General features: G+C 38.8%; 1 protein-coding gene across 2 annotated transcripts in view; it reads left to right on the forward strand.

Annotated features, from left to right (window-relative positions):
* Positions 1-20,737, forward strand: part of IFI16 (interferon gamma inducible protein 16) — a 54,960-nt gene that overhangs the window by 21,724 nt on the left and 12,499 nt on the right. For both annotated transcript variants that reach the window (XM_023214176.3, XM_023214174.2), the window contains exon 7: positions 14,254-14,421. In XM_023214176.3, the coding sequence (XP_023069944.2) occupies positions 14,254-14,421 (168 nt within the window). The remainder of the gene's footprint in view (positions 1-14,253; positions 14,422-20,737) is intronic.

Below are 20,737 nucleotides of genomic sequence, written 5' to 3' on the forward strand. Positions count from 1 at the left end.
ATGGTAGTTTGTATTTCTGTGGGGTCGGTGGTGATATCCCCTTTATCATTTTTTATTGCGTCTATTTGATTCCTCTCTCTTTTCTTCTTTATTAGCCTTGCTAGCGGTCTGTCAATTTTGTTGATCTTTTCAAAAAACCAACTCCTGGATTCATTGATTTTTTGGAGGGTTTTTTGTGTCTCTATCTCCTTCAGTTCTGCTGTGATCTTAGTTATTTCTTGCCTTCTGCTAGCTTTTGAATGTGTTTGCTCTTGCCTCTCTAGTTCGTTTAATTGTGATGTTAGAGTGTCAATTTTAGATCTTTCCTGGTTTCTCTTGTGGGCACTTAGTGCTATAAATTTCCCTCTACACACTGCTTTAAATGTGTCCCAGAGATTCTGGTATGTTGTATCTTTGTTCTCATTGGTTTCAAAGAACATCTTTATTTCTGCTTTCATTTCGTTATGTACCCAGTAGTCATTCAGGAGCAGGTTGTTCAGTTTCCATGTAGTTGAGCGTTTTTGATTGAGTTTCTTAGTCCTGAGTTCTAGTTTGATTGCACTGTGGTCTGAGAGACAGTTTGTTATAATTTCTGTTCTTTTACATTTGCTGAGGAGTGCTTTACTTCCAATTATGTGGTCAATTTTGGAAAAAGTGTGATGTGGTGCTGAGAAGAATGTATATTCTGTTGACTTGGGGTGGAGAGTTCTATAGATGCCTATTAGGTCCGCTTGGTGCAGAGATGAGTTCAATTCCTGGATATCCTTGTTAACTTTCTGTCTCGATGATCTGTCTAATGTTGACACTGGAGTGTTGAAGTCTCCCATTATTATTGTATGGGAGTCTAAGTCTCTTTGTAAGTCTCTAAGGACTTGCTTTATGAATCTGGGTGCTCCTGTATTGGGTGCATATATATTTAGGATAGTTAGCTCTTCCTGTTGAATTGATCCCTTTACCATTATGTAATGGCCTTCTTTGTCTCTTTTGATCTTTGATGGTTTAAAGTCTGTTTTATCAGAGACTAGGATTGCAACCCCTGCTTTTTTTTGTTCTCCATTTGCTTGGTAGATCTTCCTCCATCCCTTTATTTTGAGCCTCTGTATGTCTCTGCATGTGAGATGAGTCTCCTGAAGACAGCAGACTGATGGGTCTTGACTCTTTATCCAGTTTGCCAGTCTGTGTCTTTTAATTGGAGCATTTAGTCCATTTACATTTAAGGTTAATATTGTTATGTGTGAACTTGATCCTGCCATTGTGATATTAACTGGTTATTTTGCTCATTAGTTGATGCAGTTTCTTCCTAGCCTCTATGGTCTTTACATTTTGGCATGTTTTTGCAATGGCTGGTACCTGTTGTTCCTTTCCATGTTTAGGGCTTCCTTCAGGGTCTCTTGTAAGGCAGGCCTGGTGGTGACAAAATCTCTAAGCATTTGCTTATCTGTAAAGAATTTTATTTCTCCTTCACTTATGAAACTTAGTTTGGCTGGATATGAAATTCTGGGTTGAAAATTCTTTTCTTTAAGAATGTTGAATATTGGCCCCCACTCTCTTCTGGCTTGTAGAGTTTCTGCTGAGAGATCTGCTGTGAGTCTGATGGGCTTCCCTTTGTGGGTAACCCGACCTTTCTCTCTGGCTGCCCTTAAGATTTTTTCCTTCATTTCAACTTTGGTGAATCTGGCAATTACGTGTCTTGGAGTTGCTCTTCTGGAGGAGTATCTTTGTGGCGTTCTCTGTATTTCCTGAATTTGAATGTTGGCCTGCCCTGCTAGGTTTGGGAAGTTCTCCTGGATGATATCCTGTAGAGTGTTTTCCAATTTGGTTCCATTTTCCCCCTCACTTTCAGGCACCCCAATCAGACGTAGATTTGGTCTTTTGACCTAATCCCATACTTCTTGCAGGCTTTGTTCATTTCTTTTTCTTCTTTTTTCTTTTGGTTTCTCTTCTCGCTTCATTTCATTCATTTGATCCTCCATCGCTGATACTCTTTCTTCCAGTTGATCGAGTCGGTTACTCAAGCTTGTGCATTTGTCACGTATTTCTCGTGTCATGGTTTTCATCTCTGTCATTTCGTTTATGACCTTTTCTGCATTAATTAGTCTACCTGTCAATTCTTCCACTCTTTTTTCAAGATTTTTAGTTTCTTTGCGCTGGGTACGTAATTCCTCCTTTAGTTCTGAGAGGTTTGATGGACTGAAGCCTTCTTCTCTCATCTCATCAAAATCATTCTCTGACCAGCTTTGATCCGTTGCTGGCGATGGGCTGTGCTCCTTTGCAGGAGGAGATGCGCTCTTATTTTTTGAATTTCCAGCTTTTCTGCCCTGCTTTTTCCCCATCTTTGTGGTTTTATCTGTCTCTGGTCTTTGATGATGGTGATGTACTGATGGGGTTTTGGTATAGGTGACCTTCCTGTTTGATAGTTTTCCTTCTGACAGTCAGGACCCTCAGCTATAGGTCTGTTGGAGATTGCTTGAGGTCCACTCCAGACCCTGTTTGCCTGGGTATCAGCAGCAGAGGTTGCAGAAGACAGAATATTGCTGAACAGCAAGTGCACCTGTCTGATTCTTGCTTTGGAAGCTTCCTCTCAGGGGTGTACTCCACCCTGTGAAGTGTGGGGTGTCACTGCCCCTAGTGGGAGATGTCTCCCAGTTAGGCTACTCAGGGGTCAGGAACCCACTTGAGCAGACAGACTGCCCCTTCTCAGATCTCAACCTCCGTGTTGGGAGATCCACTGCTCTCTTCAAAGCTGTCAGACAGAGTCGTTCGCGTTTGCACAGGCTTCTGCACCTTTAGCTGAGCCCTGTCCCCAGAGGCGCAGTCTACAGAGACAGGCAGGTTTCCTTGAGCTGCTGTGAGCTCCACCCAGTTCGAGCTTCCCAGTGGCTTTATTTACCTACTTAAGCCTCAGGGATGGCGGGCGCCCCTCCCCCAGCCTCGCTGCTGCCTTGCGGTTAGATTGCCGCAGACTGCTGTGTTAGCAAGGAGGGAGGCTCCGTGGGTGTGGGACCCTCCCGGCCAGGTGTGGGATATATTCTCCGGTGTGCCGGTGTTATAGCGCAGTATTGGGGTGGGAGTTACCCGATTTTCCAGGTGTTGTGTGTCTCAGTTCCCCTGTCTAGGAAAAGGGACTCCCTTCCCCCTCGCGCTTCCCAGGTGAGGCGATGCCTCGCCCTGCTTCAGCTCTCCCTGGTCGGGCTGCAGCAGCTGACCCGCACGGATTGTCCCGCACTCCCGAGTGAGATGACCCCAGTACCTCAGTTGAAAATGCAGAAATCACCGGTCTTCTGTGTCGCTCGCGCTGGGAGTTGGAGAGTGGCGCTGTTCCTATTCGGCCATCTTCGCTTTTCAGTTCTTTAAGGAATCTCTACACTGTTTACTACAGTGATTCTACTAGTTTACACTCCCACCAGCAGTGTAGAAGTGTTCCCTTTTCGCCACATCCATGCCAGAGTCTATTTAAAAAATTTTTTTGATTATGGCCATTCTTTGCAGGAGTAATGTGGCATCATTTTGTGATTTTGATTTGCATTTCCCTGATCATTAGTGATGTTGAGCGTTTTTCCTTATCTTGTCGGGTATTTACATATATTCTTTTGAGAATTGTCTATTCACGTCCTTAGCCCACTTTTTGATGGGATTGTTTGTATTTGAAATGCTTGTTCCCCGGTGCCATAAAGAAAGTGTATTTGAATATAAATTTAATTTTTTCAGCAAGGCCATTTTTATAGTTTTTGTAGAAAGGGTACACTAGCCAGCAGTTTTGCCACAAGAGTATACCAAACAAAGGAGACAAGGTCATTTATAACCTGATGCATCCACCCTACTGCTGCGTTGAGTTTCCATTGGCTGGGACGGGACCTCACATTCTGTATTTGTCCCAACTAGCTAGCAACTTAGAACTTTTTAAAAGAGGCAAAGGCAGAGGAGAACAAAGGAAGGTGGAAGTAACTTGTGGGATGTTGAGAAAGGTAAAAACGCCTTTAAATAAGGAAGAGGAACAGGCTATGACCTAATGCTTGTTTGGATCAGTATAAGCATGTTAGGTCAAATATTTAGGCTGAATTGTGGGAACTAAGAACATAAAGTACATTGATTTTTTATTACAGCTAGCAGACATTTAAGAATGTTAGTACAGGTCTTTGAATACATTTTGCCTTTAAGACAAGTTACTATTTATTTCTAATTAGATGGGGAGGAAAGTTTTTGAGGAGGAACCTCTACTTTTTTATAATTTCCCCTCTTCTTATTTCATAATTCTTCTTTAAACTTGTTTAATATGTTTTGACTTAATTGTTTTGTTTGTCCTTTTAAGAGAAGTCATTTTTCAGAATAGGGTGGAGGGGAGATAGGAGCTACCTCTGTAAGTGTAGCAGAGATAAGTTTTTGTGTAAAATTTCGAAGGCAGGGAATAATATAACAGCCTACAAGAATAAGTACACCAATAACAAGAGCGAACAAGGTGAGAATTGAAGTTAAAATTTTTTTTATCCACTGAACCAATGCTTTATTATTTTAGAAAAAGGGTTATTTATTTTAGAATTGTTGGCACGTTTATCGGATAGGGCTGTTAATCCTTGTAACACTTTTGTTATAGTTTTATCGGGGCAGTATTTTTAGGAACAAAGGTATAACACTGAGTTTTAATTATCACCCAAGCATCTTCTTATTTTGCTAATATTATATTTAAAGCTATTTTATTTTTCTAGGCCATCTGGCTGGTAGGTCCTAATTGCTTAGCTTTCTCTTTGATGGCGTCCTCAGTGTAATTTATGAATCGTTGCTGATCGTAAGAGATATAGTTTATTTAGTCTACTTTTTAAAAAAAATTTATAGTTACTTACCAGAACAACGTGGATTTAAATTCTGCAGCTATTTGATTTTGTGCTTTACACTTATTTGGCACTTCTCATAGGACCTTAATAGTATTATGTAAACCTAAGGATTAAAGGACTCATGAGGAGTTTCCTTTGGCCTGCCGTGTCTTGTTTTTACTTTTTTTATTTTAGATTGGTGAAATACCAGGGTGAAGGGGATAGCCAATTGATTAGAGCATAAATACTGCTCCAATTATTTGGCAGAGTGTCTAGTAAAGGTCCTCTACAGTACCACCACACATTTGCTTGGGGATGGCTAAGTGTGGACTGATGGACAAGCTCTTGGAAAGGCTTGAGCTCCTTGCATCATTTTATGCTTCTAAGGAACACCAAATTTTCTTCTTGCCATGACAGGCAACTAATAAACCTGGCATTCAGAGGTGGAAGCCAGATTGCCCTCGGGGACGGACCCCCAGGGTGTTGAATTTCAGGAAATAGCAGATAGAGAGCTTGGCATGAGGGATTATCCTAAGCCATGGGATTTTGCAAGACAGCCACCATACAGTCCATTTCTGATCGATGAGGAGACCATCCGAGTAGAAACGGGATAATCTGAACCTCTGGCCTTCTATGCATACAGGCATAATAACCTCTGGCCTTCTATGCATACAGGCATAAATTTTTGTTTAAAGTGCAAACAGAATATTTAATTCATTCCAGCCAGGCATTTGCATCTTGATATATTGTCTTGATGACTAAAGTCTGTCTTAGATCTCTTATTTTTACAATAGACACCCTAGTTTTATTATTAGATACAGGAGCAACCATTGTGGGATCCAGAACACAGCCTACCAAAGAAGGGGAAGATGGGGGAATAACGCATATTTAAAAAATACCTAGGCGGTCTTTTTCATTTATGTTAATCCCCGTACCATAGAAGCAACTAACGGCAGGTCTAGAGTTAGTTAAGGTGGAGGTGGTGATAAAGAGAAGGACAGGGTTACATTGATAAGGCTGCCAGTTAGAAGGGGTAGCCCATTTAGTGAAGTAGATGAAGGGTTTTAGATCTGCACAAACCTTTTTTGTGGAAATATAACTTTGCTCTTGAGTAGTTTAAAGGATGTAGTCCCATTTATTACAAGGTTGCCAGGCTGTAGGAGCAGAAAATCGGTGTCTTGGCTGCAGGTGATCACAACGTTGAGTGCTATGGGTAACTGTCAATTAGAGGACCGGGACATAAATATTTATATGAAAAGGCTAGCTGTCGTTAATCTTTTTTATTTCCACAAAGTATGACAAAACAAGCATTAAAGGCAATGGTCTAAGGTTAGTTAGACTTAGTTACATTTATAACAAAGGAGCTAACAACAAATTTTAAAAAGGAAAAACAATATAAAATATATTTAAATGAAACTTTCTTTAACTTTAACTTAGCAGGGCTTAATCTTAGTACGGTAACCCATAATTCTAACGAAGAAGATGTTTTCTTGACTCAAATATGATGGGTCCATTCTTCCTCAGCTGTGCAGACGGCAGTCTCAGTGGTTAACAACATAAGATAGGGTCCTTCCCAGGCTGGCTCGAGTTTTTTTTTTTTTTTTTTTTTTAATCTTTTAATAAGAACATGGTTTTCAGGCTGGTGCTGGTGTACTGGAAATTCTAGGGGTGGTACCTGTGCTAAAAGACTTTTAGTTCTGAGGGAAAGGAAAGTGGAAAATAGGTATATAATTTTTGTTGCATATCCTGGGGCTTGAAGCCCCATGGTGACGCCTTCCACTCCATTCTTGCTCAGGGCCGCCCAAAGGTTGCTGCAGCCCTGCCCCTTCTTGAGGTCTTGGCCTTCTTGTGGCCTTCACCACCCCTGCGTGCTATGGCCTTGGGGATGAGGGGCGTTTGACTTACCCGGCCATCCTTGGGACTTAAAAAAAATAAACACCATTTTATATTTGACTATTTTTTGTGTACTTTTATACTAAATAAGTTAAATTTTACCTTTATAGTAATGTGCTATTAATGTTAAATTTAATTTTAATAAAATCTTGTAGACATCATTTATTCAATTTTAATGTCTGACTATAAAGTAAAACTTTTATAGACTCATTTTAATTTTTTATATTTGTTTTTTTCTTACTGATTTGTTTGAGTTCCTCATAGATTCTGGATACTAATCCTTTGTCAGATGCATAGTTTGTGAATATTTTCTCCCATTCTGTGGGTTGTCTGTTTACTGATTGTTTCTCTTGCTGTGCAGAAGCTTTTTAACTGAATTAAGTCCCATCTATTCATCTTTGTTTTTGTTGCATTTGCTTTTGGGTTCTTAGTCGTGAAGTCTTTGCCTAAACCAATGTCTAGAAGGGTTTTTCCGAAATTTTCTTCTAGAATCTTTATGGTTTCTGGTCTTAGATTTAAGTTCTTGATCCATCTTGAGTTGATTTTTGTATAAGGTGAGAGATGAGGATCCAATTTCATTCTTCTACCTGTAGCTTGCCAATTATCCCAGCACCATTTGTTGAATAGGATGTCCTTTCCCCACTTTATGTTTTTGTTTGCTTTGTCAAAGATCAGTTGGCTATAAATATTTGAGTTTATTTCTGGGTTCTCTATTCTGTTCCATTGGTCTATATGCTTATTTTTATACCCAGAACCATGCTGTTTTGGTGACTATGGCCTTATAGTATAGTTTGAAGTCAGATAATAGGATTCTTCCTGATTTCTTCCTTTTGTTCTTTTTCCTTACTTTTGCTTTGGCTATGTGGGCTGTTTTTTGGTTCCATATGAATTTTAGGATTTTTTTTTCTAGTTCTGTGAAGAATGATGGTGGTATTTGGATGGGAATTGCATTGTATTTGTAGATTGCACTTCATCAGGTGTATGTATATGCCAAAATTTATCAGATTTTATACTTCCAATGTATGCACTGTGTTGTATGCCAGTTATACCTCAATAAATCTATTTTTAAAACAACAGGAAAATGTATCTTGTTTTCTTCTTTTGTTTTTTTGTTTTGTTTTGTTTTTGACGAAGAATCACTCTTGTCTCCCAGGCTGGAGTGCAATGGCGCGATCTCAGCTCACTGCAACCTCCATCTCCTGGGTTCAAGTGATTCTCCTGCCTCAGCCTCTTGAGTAGCTGGGATTACAGGCGCTTGCCGCCACGCCCAGCTAATTTTTGTATCTTTAGTAAAGACGGGGTTTCACCATGTTGGCCAGGCTGGTCTCAAACTCCTGACCTCAGGTGATCTGCCTGGCTCAGTCTCCCAAAGTGCTGGAATTATAGGCTTGAGCCACCGTGCCCGGCCAGTATGGTCATTTTCACAATATTGATTCTACCCATCCCCGAGTATAGTATGTGTTTCCATTTGTTTGTGTTGTCTATGATTTCTTTCAGCAGTGTTTGCAGTTTTCCTTGAGAGGTCTTTCACTTCCTTGGTTAGGTATATTCCTAAGTGTTTTGTTATTTTATTTTATTTTATTATTTGCAGCTATTGTGAAAGTGGTTGAGTTCTTGATTTCATTCTTAGCTCAGTTGCTGGTGGTGTATAGCAGAGCTACTGATTTTCATAGTTTAATTTTGTATCCTGAAACTTTGCTTGAAACTTTGCTGAATTCGTTTACCAGCTCTAGGAGTTTTTTGAATGAGTCTTTAGGGTTTCCCAGGTATATAATCATATCATCAGCAAACTGACAGTTTGACTTCCTCTGTCCCGATTTGGATTTCCTTTATTTGTTTCTTTTGTCTGATGCTCTGGATAGGACTTCCGGTACTATGTTGAATAGAAGTGGTGAGAGTAGTCATCCTTGTCTTGTTCCAGTGCTTACGGGGAATGCTTTCATTTTTCCCTGTTCAGTATAATGTTGGCTGTGGGTTTGTCATAGATGGCTTTTATTACCTTAAGGTGTATCACTTCTATGCCAATATTGCTGAGGGTTTTAATCATAAAGTGATGCTGGATTTTGTCAAATGCTTTTTTTGTGTGTGTCTACTTAGATGATCAGGTGATTTTTGTTTTTAATTCTATTTGTGTGGTGTATCACATTTATTCACTTGTGTGTGTTAAACCATCCCTGCATCCCTGGTATGAAACTGACTCGATCATCGTGGATTATCTTGACATGCTGTTGGATTCTGTTAGCTAGTATTTTGTTAAAGATTTTTGCATCTATGTTCATCAAGGATATTGGTATGTAGTTTTTTGTTGTTGTTGTCGTTATGTCCTTTCCTGGTTTTGGTATTAGGGTGATACTGGCTTCATAGAATGATTTAGGGAGGATTCTCTCTTTCTCTATCTTGTGAAATAATGTCAATAGGATTGGCACCAATTCTTCTTTGAATGTCCGATAGAATTTAGCTGTGAATCCATCTGGTCCTGGGCTTTTCTTTATTGGAAATTATTTTTTATTACCATTTCAATCTCACTGCTTATTATTGCTTCATTCAGAGTTTCTATATCTTCCTGGTTTAACCTAGGAGGGTTGTATATTTTCAGGAATTTATCCATCTCCTCTAGGTTTTCTACTTTATGCACATAAAGATGTTCATAGTACCCTTGAATGATCTTTTGTATTTGTGTGATATCAGTTGTAATATTTCTCATTTTGTTTTTAATTGAACTTATTTTGATCTTCTCTCTTCTTCTCTTGGTTAATTTCACTAACGGCCTATCAATTTTATTTACTTTTTCAAAGAACCAGCTTTATGTTTCATTTATCTTTTGTGTTGTTCTTTGCCTGTCACAATTTCATTTAGTTCTGCTTTGATCTTTGTTATTTCTTTTCTTCTGCTGCATTCTGGTTTGGTTTGTTCTTGTTTCTCTGGTTCCTTGAGGTGTGACTCTAGATTATCTATTTGTACTCTTTCAGGGTTTTTGATGTAGGCATTTAATGCTATGAACTTTCTTCTTAGCATCACCTTTGTTGTATCTCAGAGGTTTTATAGGTTGTGTCTCTATTATAGTTCATTTCAAAGAATTTTTTAGTTTCCCTTTTGATTCATTACTGACTCAATGATCATACAGGAGCAGGTTATTTAATTTCCATGTATTTGCATGGTTTTAAGGTTCCTTTTAGAGTTGAGTTCCAATTTTATTCCACTGTAGTCTGAGAGAGTACTTGATATAATTTCAATTTTTTTTAATTTTTGAGACTTGTTTTGTGGCCTATTATATGGCCTATCTTGGAGAATATTCCATTTGCTGATGAGAAGAATGTATATTCTGCAGTTGTTGGGTAGAATGTTCTGTAAATATCTGTTAAATCCATTTGTTGTAGGGTATAGTTTAAGTCCAAAAATTTTTGTTTGTTGATGTTCTGTCTTGATGACCTGTCTAGTACTTTCAGTGGAGTATTGAAGTCAACCAGTATTATTGTGTTGCCATCCATCTTATTTCTTAGGTTTAGTAGTAATTGTTTTATAAATTTGGGAGCTCCAGTGTTAGGATTGTGATATTTTCCTGTGGGACTAGTTCTTTTAGCATTATATAATGTCCCTCTTTGTCTTTCTTAACTGCTATTGCTTTAAAGTTTGTTTTGTCTGATGTAAGAATAGCTACTCCTGCTCCCTTTTGGTGTCCTTTTGCATAGAGTATCTTTTCCTACCCCTTTATCTTATGTTTATGTGAGGACTTATGTGTTAGGTGAGTCTCTTGAAGACAGTAGATACTTAGTTGGTGAATTCTTACTCATTTTGCCATTCTGTACGTTTTAAGTGGAGCATTTTGACCATTTACATTCAGTGTTAGTATTGAGATGTGAGGTACTATTCTATTCATCATGCCATTTGTTGCCTGAATATCTTACTTTTTCAGTAGTGTGTGGTTGGTTTATACGTCCTACGACATTTATGCTTTAGATGTTTTATGTTCTATTTTGGTGTATTTTGAGTATTCATTTCAAAATTTAGAGCTCTTTTCAGCAGTTCTTGTAGTGCTGTCTTGGTAGTGTCTAATTCAGCATTTGTTTGTCTGAAAAAGACTTGATCTTTCCTTCATTTGTGAAGCTTAGTTTCACTACATACACATTCTTGGCTGATAATTGTTTTGTTTAAGAAGGCTAAAGATAGTACTCCAAACCTTTCTAGTTTGTAGGGTTTCTGTTGAGAAATCTGCTTTTAATCTGATAGGTTCCTTTATAAATTACCTGATACTTTGCTTCACAGCTCTTAAGATTCTTTTCATCATCTTGACTTTAGAATGCCTGGTGATTATGTGCCTAGGTGATGATCTTTTTGCAATATATTCCCTGGGTGTTCTTTGAGCTTCTTGTATTTGGATGTCTAGATCTCCAGGAAAGTCAGGGAAGTTTTCCTCAATTAATACCTCAAATATGTTTTTCAAAATTTTAAGTTTCTCTTCTTCCTCAGAAATACCAGTTATTCTTAGGTTTGGTTGTTTAACAGTATCCCAAACTTCTTGGAAGCTTTTTCATATATTTTTTTTTTTTTTGTGAGACAGACTTTCACTCTTGTTGCTCAGGCTGGAGTGCAATGGGGCGATCTCGAATCACTCTAACTTCCACCTCCCAGGTTCAAGCAATTCTCCTGCCTCAGCCTCCGTAGTAGCTGGGATTACGGGTGCCTGCCACCACGCCCAGTTAATTTTTTGTATTTTTAGTAGAGACGGGGTTTCACTACGTTGGCCAGGCTGGTCTCGAACTTCTGACCTCAGGTGATCCACCTGCTTCAGTCTCCCAAAGTGCTGGGATTAGAGGCATGAACCATTGTGTCCAGCAGCTTTGCTCATTTTTAATTCATTTTTCTTCATCTTTGTCAGATTAGGTTAATTCACAAACCTTGTCTTCAAACTCTGAAGTTCTTTATTCTACTAGTTTGATTATATTGCTAAGACTTTCCAGTGTCTTTTGGATTTCTCCAAGTGGGTTCTTCATTTCTAGAAGCTGTGATTTTTTTTTTTTTTATGCTATCTATTTGTTTGGAGATTTTTCCATCCATGTCCTGTAACTTTTTTTTAAATTTATTTAAGTTGGTACACCTTTCTCTGGTGCCTGCTTGGGTAGTTTAATAATCAACCTTCTGAATTCTTTTCTGGCAATTCAGAGATTTCTTCTTGGGTTGGATCCATTGCTGGTAAACTAGTATAATCTTTTGGGGGTGCTAAAGAACCTTGTTTTGTCATATTACCAGAATTGTTTTTCTGCTTCCTTCTCATTTGGGTATACTATGTCAGAGGAAACATCTGGGACTCAAGGGCTGCTATTAGGATTTTTTTTGTCCCACAGGGTGCTCCCTTGATGTGGTGCTCTCCCCCTTCCCCAAAGGATGGGGCTTCCTGAGAGCTGAACTACAGTGATTGTTATTTCTCTTCTGGATCTAGCCACCCAGCAGATCTACTGTGCTCCAGGCTCCAGGCTGGTACCGGGTAGTGTCTGCAAAGAGTCCTGTGATGTGGTTCATCTTCAGGTCTCTCAGCCATGGATATCAGTACCTGCTCCAGTGGAGGTGGCAAGGCAGTGAAGTGGACTCTGTGAAGGTCCTTGGCTTTAATTTTGTGTATTGGGATAGTTTTGTGTTGGTTGTCCTCCAGCCAGGAGTGGAGCTGTTAAGAGAGCATCAGCTGCAATAGTATAGGGAGGATACAAGCTTGCCCTAGGGTCACTTGGATAAGATTTGGGTTTCTCAGGTGGTGGGAGGGGCCTCAGAGCTCCCAAGTGATTCTGTCCTTTGTCTTCTGGCTACCAGGGCAGATAGAGAAAGACCATCAGGTGGGGGCAGGTTCAGATTCCCCTTGGACAGGGATAGCTGTGCCTGCTGTAGGGGATGGGGTGTGATTCTCAGGCCAATGGATTTATGTTCCCAAGGGGATTATGGCTGCCTCTACTGTGTCATGAAGGTTGCCATGCAAGTGCTGGAAAACTGGCAGTTACAGGCCTCATCCAGTTCCCACACAGCCTGAAAGGCCGATCTCACTCCTACTATGCCCCCACCAACAGCACTGAATTTATTTCGAGACAGCAGGTGAGCAGAGCTGAGAATCTGCTACCAGCCTTCCTGCCAAGAAAGCAAGCAGGGCTTTTTACCTGCCCTGGTAGACAGAAGACAAAGGACATAATCTCTTGGGAGCTCTGTGGCCCCACCCACCACCTAAGAAACTCAAATCTTATCCAGGTGACTCTAGGGCAAGCTTGTATTCTCCTTGTATTATTGCAGGTGATGCTCTCTTAAAAGCTCCACCTCCTGGCTGGAGGACAACCAACACTGGGAGGTTTCAAGCCTCCCTGCCTGCTGTGGCTTCTGTGCTGGTGTCTGCACTCCCAGTTCACCCCCTTCTCTGGGTTCTGTCCAGGAAACTGTGTTCCATCGAAACTTCAGCTGGAAGTTTTCTTCTCCCTGTGATCTTTCCCCAATTCCACTGGCAGCCCTCCTGAAGGACCTTTGTGAGACAAAGTCAGAAATGACTTCCCTGGGGACTGAGAGAGCCCACAGGGCTCTTTCCGCTACTTCCTGTACCCCTGAATTTTGCTCAGCTCTCTAAATTCACCTCAGCTCCAGGTAAGGTCAGATCCTTCTCTCATGATCTAGACCTTCAGGTTCCCCACTGAGGATGTATGTTCAGGGGTGGATGATCCCCTTTCACATTTTCACACTTTGGGCACTCATAGTTTTTTGGCTGTCTCCTGGAGCCTGCAGCAGCAATCCATTTCCTTCAAAGATGCCATTTTGAATATCCTCACATTTAAATAGAAAAACCTATTAAGAGATATTAAGAGAATGATGTTCCTAATAGGCTTCAAAAGGATATAAAACTCATGGTAAATAATAAAATATTTGAAGAAATTAGGGAGGTGGGGAACCAATATAATTCAGTGGTCAAAAGCAAGGGCTTTGGAGTAGGATAGACTTGGTCCACATCTGGCACATTAGTTTCTTGATATTGGGAAAATAGCTTAAATATTTCTCATAAGATTGGTTTAAAAATTAAATGAGATAATGGATATACATTTCTTATTCCATTGCCTTGTACGTTATGGGAAATCAACATGCAATAGGTCCTATTGCTCATAGCAAGATAAAGATGAGCATTGGAAAGATTTCTAGGGAGAGAAGACATCACATGCAAATGTTAAAGTGTGAAACAGCATAGTGAGTTCTGTATAACATTGGTATATGTAGAAAGGTATAGGAAAATGATGCAAGACAGGTAAAAAGCAGCCCTCTAACAAGCTGGCTTTTGTCATAAAGACAGAAATGGAGTCTCCAATGTAAAAATATCAGTAAGTAAATATTGAAAGATTTTAGGAAGAAGAATGCTTGATCATTTCACATTTCAGAAAAAAAAAAAAAAAAAAAAAAAAATTCTGACAATTGCCTGGAGGGATACATTAGAGAGAGACCATGTTTGGAAGTAATGAGACCTATTAGAATCTAATAAAGGATGGTATTCTCACAAATTAAAAGATGTTGTGCTTGCTCTAATATTGAAAACCATTAAACAGAAAATGAATACTTTCAGGTAAAGAAAAAAACAAACCCAAGAAACAATGACCCCAAGAGCATGAAGCTACCCCAGGAGCAAAGTCAGCTTCCAAATCTTTCAGAGGCCAGCAAAACCTTCCCTGAGAGCCATCTTCAGACTCCTCAGATGCCACCAACAACTCCATCCAGCAGTTTCTTCATCAAGGTACAATTTCCTGAGTCCCATACCTCATTTCTTCCTATCATAATTTACAGGGATCATTAGACTGTTGGAAGAGCTACTGCTGTAATCTCTGTCTACAATCTTGGTATGAAATTATGCCACTCAATCATTTGTTCAATTCGTACAGTGAGATAGCACCACATCATAATCTTTACTATCTAAAAGGCATTCATTTATATAATGATTTCTAACTTTAAGAGATTATTATCTTGTATTGCTCCCGTTGTAGAGAGGGTAAGAGAGAATGGCCAGGTAAGCAGAGATGAGGACAAGAATGTGTTCAGATCCTACATTCCAGTTCCTTTTACCCATTTCCTCTTTGCTTATTAGTAATATTTCTGATTTTACTTTCATAGTTCCAAGTTCCTACCCCCATTACATATTTTGACACATGCTATTTTCTTGATGGGTATTTATTTCTCCTATATCATCACTGGTGGGAATCTCCTCAAATTTTACGTGCCAACTTAAATTTTTTCCTCTGGCAAGTTCTCACTGATACAAGATACTGGAACTGATGAGTCCTCCCATTCTTTGCTTTCACAGGGTCTCCTGTCAATGAGATTAAACTACTAATTTCATAGACGTGAACAGAGACTTACTTCATAACGTGTTCTCCATACTTCCTTGATCTGAGATTTTCCTTAACAGGGTTAGCATAGCTCAGGTTATATCTGTGGACCAGAGTAAACCTACAAACTCAGCCTAGAACATGGAGCAACAATGACAATAATTCTATTTCTACTTTTTGAGCACTTAACTAGATGTTGGTTCTCATGTGTTGTTCCTGATGTACATTATCTCATTCTCTCTTCATAACCATTAGGTGGAGGCTAATTCTGCCCCAATTCACAGAGAAGAAAATAGAGGTACACAAAGGTTAAAAATCTTCCTCAAGCTTTCAAAGAAAGTTAAGAGTCATTATTCGTATCCAGTCTTATTTAAACCCAAAACTTGAAAAATTAATGATTATATGCGGCTTTAGATGAAGAATTTATATATGCCATATCAGTGATTTATTTATTGGTTGCATAATGGTTGCATAGCACACACTTTGCAAACCTTCTGATAACAAATGTGGTGACCAGTGGTGATCAGAGTGTGTTCTACTAAGTAAACCACTCTCCAGAAGTAGAATCCTTTCATTCACCTTTCTAACAGAGTGCATTTTCTATATTACATAACTGAATGACAGAAGTGATAGAACTATGGAAATTAAAGTAGTATTAATAAATTTTTAAAAATATTTAAAAATAGTGAAAATAAAGGAAGTTATACTTCCTTGCCCTTGGTAAAGAGTATTTTTTAAAAATCACTTACTTGGTAATGCTAAGGTAAGTTCTTGCATATTTCTAAATACATTTGAGAACTTTGAAGGATTCTAGCTGGCTGATGCAGACTACAAAATAGCAGAATTCTGCATCTGCAATTGTGAATTTTAAAGAATGTTTCTAGTAAAGCGATGATCAAAACATCTAAAGCAACATAGAGAAAGAGTAATTTTATCAAATAAAATTTATGTGCTTAAATTTCTCACTATTAATTAAGTATATTCATTGAGACCCTACTAGTCTCTGTGTCTTTTGATGTTTACAAGGTATGCGTTCATGAAGTGCTTCCTGACTTAAGAGGATTACTGTCTTTCGTTGATCTGGGTTTGGAGAGAGATTGTGGGAAAGTAGCCAGATGGAGGAAGATGAATACAAGAATATGTTCATTATCTTTATTCCAGTTACCTTTCACCCTTTCACTTCATTCATGACCACATTCCAGGTTTTATTTTAAACTATCCATGGTCTTTTCCAAATCAGAAGCTTTGACATATAGATTGCTTCTTTTGCTGGGATCACTTTCTCCAGTCTCTTCTCTAACTCAACTCTCCACAGGCCCCAGCCTAAATCCCTTCCTAGAGCAAGTCCTCACTGGCACCCACATTTCAGATTAGATGAGATCCGCCCATTGTTGGTTCTCTCTGGTTCTCCATTTATGAGCTTTCCTAGCTCGCTTTACTTTTCCTAATAGCATTTAAACAACTGGAATGTGGGAGTGATTTTCTCCTTTTCTATGCTACAAGCTCAGATGGTAGGTAGCATCTACCCCAGAGGAATACAAGACAAGAGGGGAAAAAGTCAGTTCATGGTATGTACATCAATTCTTATTCCAGATTACCTTTTGCTCAGCAGTGATATGACCCTTGTAGTCACCTGCACTGAGGGTTCAGAAGCCTGTACCTGTGGTGAAGGGGCAGGAAACTTGGAGGAAAAGCAAAAGGAATTAAATCATTATTTTTTACAGTTGTTTCTCACCAAAGCCCCAAGCTGCATTCTGACCCAGCAGCAGATACCTGCAGCCACCATGTACACATCTTGGAAGAGAAGCTTTCTATATTTAAGGATTCTCTATTTTGATTTTTTTTGTTTGTTTGTTTTCATTGTTGTAATTTTTAGTTAGCTTCAAAAAGCTGTATTTCCCTCCATAGTTTATGCAGGTGTTGTTTGAAGAACAGAACCTGCGCCTTTTTGCCATCTGGGCACAGGTGGCTATGGAAAGAGCCCTTGCTCAGTCATTGCAACCTAAGATCCATTTTATTTGTGCCTTTTCAATGACTTAAGTGGCATCTCCAAACAACTATGCTTTTATCACTCATATTTCTTTGAAAGGATTATGTGAGAATTTCTAAGTCCCACCTGCTAAAATATGAATCACAATCCTTGCTACAGCTGTACAAATGATTGTGCTGTATGTGAACTTCCCTGGAGCACAGGAATCCCAGGAGGGTCGTATGCCTTCATGGCAGCCATTTATTCTTGGGTGTCCCGCTATCGCCTGTAAATACAGTGGCTGTCTAACTACTTTCTTGGTGACTCCCCAGATGAGCATAGTCTTGTTCCACTGATCATCGGGTTTCCTCAGATTTTCTCTATGGTATATGTTTTATATTCATTGAGATTTAAAACTAGCAGCCTATTCTTATCATTGATTTTTTTCTGTTCTGTACACCTAAAGCAAGAAACACAAATTGACATGAATCAGGAACAGGGATGGGAGGGGAGATAATTACTCTGAGAAAAAATTTACATAGTGATTTAAAATATTATTCAACCAAAGATTATATTTTTCTCATCTAATTCTACTCTTGTTACGGGACTGTTTAACCGAAATGAATCTGAGAAGATAATACTCCAAGGTGTTCTTGCCAATAAGTGGCAGAAATGAATAGAGAGGTTCCTTTAATAAAAAGCTTCCTATACCAATTCGATCTAAGGTTTCTGTCAACAAGGTAAACAGAATATGAGACAGCAGTTAATCAGAGCACACATACAAATCCCTGCAGAGACAGTGTAATAACAGTAACAGAAAGCGTATTTCTACTTTTTAAGCACTTACTAGGTGCTGGTTTTAAAACCTGTGTTTTTATGTATATTATTACATTCTTTCCTCATAACAGTCATGATTGATGCTATTCTCAGCCCTCATTTTACATAAGAGACAACCAAGATAGAGTTTTAAAATATTCCCCAAAATTCACAGGCAGTGAGTGTGCTAAATGTAAATTATGTGCACTTTATGTACTTTTTCTTATCCATTCTTCCTTACATCACCTAGATGATGTTATTGTTAGTCACATTTCACATTTCTTAACACCAAGGATCTTAGAGGTCAAAACTTTACTCAAGATAATAATGATTTTTAGTGTTAGAGCCAAGATTCAAATCCAGCCTTAATGAACTCTAAAGCTTCAGCATTTAATGATCACATATTGCTTCCAAAGTCAGAATATAGATGTTGAACTGTCTCATATATTTACATATATTTAAAATTAGACATTGTTTTTGTTTGGATTTGTTTTCATAATCTAGTTTCTGCAAGGCTCCTAAGGAAAAATTACATGCTATAAGTCTCTGTATCATTCTGTGTTTTACATTGCCGTGTTAAGACCCCTGTGTTCATCTGCACCCAATAATCAGATGCTGTATCTTCAGTGGAAGTCAAAAGAAAAATTAGATGACAATTTTCCAAGCTAGTGTCTCATCTAGGTGCCAATTGCACTGTGACCACACTGTTTTCTAATCACTTGTCCCTGTGTACCAGTTGAAGACAGGTCTCCCATGTACAGAGTTCTCAATTTTTCATGTTGTTTTGTTGTTCTTATTGTCCTGACTGGTAAATTCCAAAATTTACATTTCCCTATATACTTTCTAAGAGTTTTATATGTCGTATAGTGCTACCTATCATGCCTGTTTGCCATCTTGCTTCAGGTGGATAGATAGAGGCTGTGCCTAGTAAAGTCATTATCTGCTCTGATCTTCTCTGCTATTTTAAGGGCAAAATTGGACATCTCAGGACAGTCAGTTTGCTGATGTATAATGACTTGAAAGAAAGTTAGTGACAGTTTCAAAGTTCCCAATTGCCTAAATATGTGATATAGCAATTTCTGCAGCCATAAGAATCATTATTCTGTGCCTAAAGACTCTTGGACAGGAATTCTAGAAAGAGGCATATGTCTCCATGGCCACCGATGCTTAATAACACAATACATTACTTCTGCTTTGGTGACCAGCCCACAGGTTGTCTCCCCAGTCACTTTAAGATTGATCAGCAGAGCAGGAAAGCATTGTCCTTACTCATCATGGTTTCTCCCAAAGATTTTGTGTATGATTTGGGTTCATTGTGCTTTTGGATTCAAAACCTGAAGAAGACAGAAGCATGACCTTTAGTCATGACTCCTCTGAAGCATAGATCACATAATGGCCTGAATCATGATCAGGTATGGTAGCAGGGATTAATTACTATGAGACAAACAATCAGCTACTATATTAAAATATTACTCAACCAAATCTATGATTTTAGGCATGCAAATTCTGCTGAAATAATGAGAATATTTGTTTCAACTTATTTTGAAAAGAAAATTACTCAAGACAGTTTTATCAATGATATTAAGCTGCCACATTGTACAAGGGAATAAAGAGGCTTTTTTGGTAATCCTCCTATACCTCCTCAATCAGGAGCCTCCCTATAACTGGGTCAACATAAAGCATTAAATATCTTTAAATAGGGCAGACATTAAAAAAAAAAAAAAACCTGCACAGAACATAAAATAACAATGAAAATATTTTTCTCCTTATTGAGCGTTTATTGGATGCTGGTCTGTGTTCGTTACAAAATTATGTCATATATTCATCATTGTATGTCCATAAAGATACAATTTTTATCTCATTTCACATATGAGAATCATGAGATATCAAGAGGTTAAAAATACCATTCAGGCTAATAAAAACAGTGTTAGAGTAAGGATTCCTATCCAGCTTTAGTCAACTAAAAAACTTTGGTAATTATGCTAATATATTTCTTCCAGTATGGGACTGTATATATTAAAATTTCAGCCATATATCCACAAATATTCATACATGTAGTGCTGAATTTTGCATTTGTTTTCATAATCCAGATGCTACAAGCCAGAATAAGGTGCATAAGGGGCCTATAGGGTTGGGTGTTCGAAGCTGTAATCAACAAGCAGGTTTTATAGCCCCTTTTTCAATCTATTTAAGGACCAGAGAAATATATTTTATAGATGAGTCTCTATATATTGGAGATGGGTCTCACTCTGTTGCCTAGGCTGGAGTGCAGTGACTCAATCAAAGCTCACTGCAACCTGAAACACCTGGGCTCAAGGGATCCTCCTGCCTCAGCCTCTCAAGTAGCTAGGGCTAAAGGTGCACGCTACCAGGCCTGGCTAACTTTTAAAAATGTTTTGTAGCGATGAGGCCTCACTATATTGCCCAGGCTGATCTTCACCTCTTGGCCTCAAGTGATCCTCCTGCCTCAGCCTCCTGAGTTGCTGGGGTTATGTGCGTAAGCCACTGTATGCAGCTTAATGTTCTTAAAAGTCTTTCATTAGTGACATTAGAGGAAGTCACACATGATATTCCTAACACCTTCTATCCTTACTTTAACAAGATGTAAAAAGACAGGTGCTGGGAATGCCCTAGTGGAATCTGGAATTATCCTGATTACTGTCGGGAATCCTGAAGGATTCTGAATATCTGATGCACACCACAGGACCAACAGAATCCTGCCCCTGGAACTATGCTTTCAGGGAATGCTTCCAGCAAAGGGAGGATCAGTGTGCCCAAACAACCAACACATGAGTTTCCTGGAACCTGAAGTGCAAATTACAGAAGTCAATTTGTGTATTTGCTTGATGAGAATAGCGTCTATCACTTTGGTTAATGTTGTTCTGAAATTTGCTGCCCTTATAAACTGGGAGGGTTATTTACCAAAAATAACCTCAATGGAC

Source organism: Piliocolobus tephrosceles, chromosome 1, assembly GCF_002776525.5.
Source record: "Piliocolobus tephrosceles isolate RC106 chromosome 1, ASM277652v3, whole genome shotgun sequence".
NCBI classification, from domain to species: domain Eukaryota; kingdom Metazoa; phylum Chordata; class Mammalia; order Primates; family Cercopithecidae; genus Piliocolobus; species Piliocolobus tephrosceles.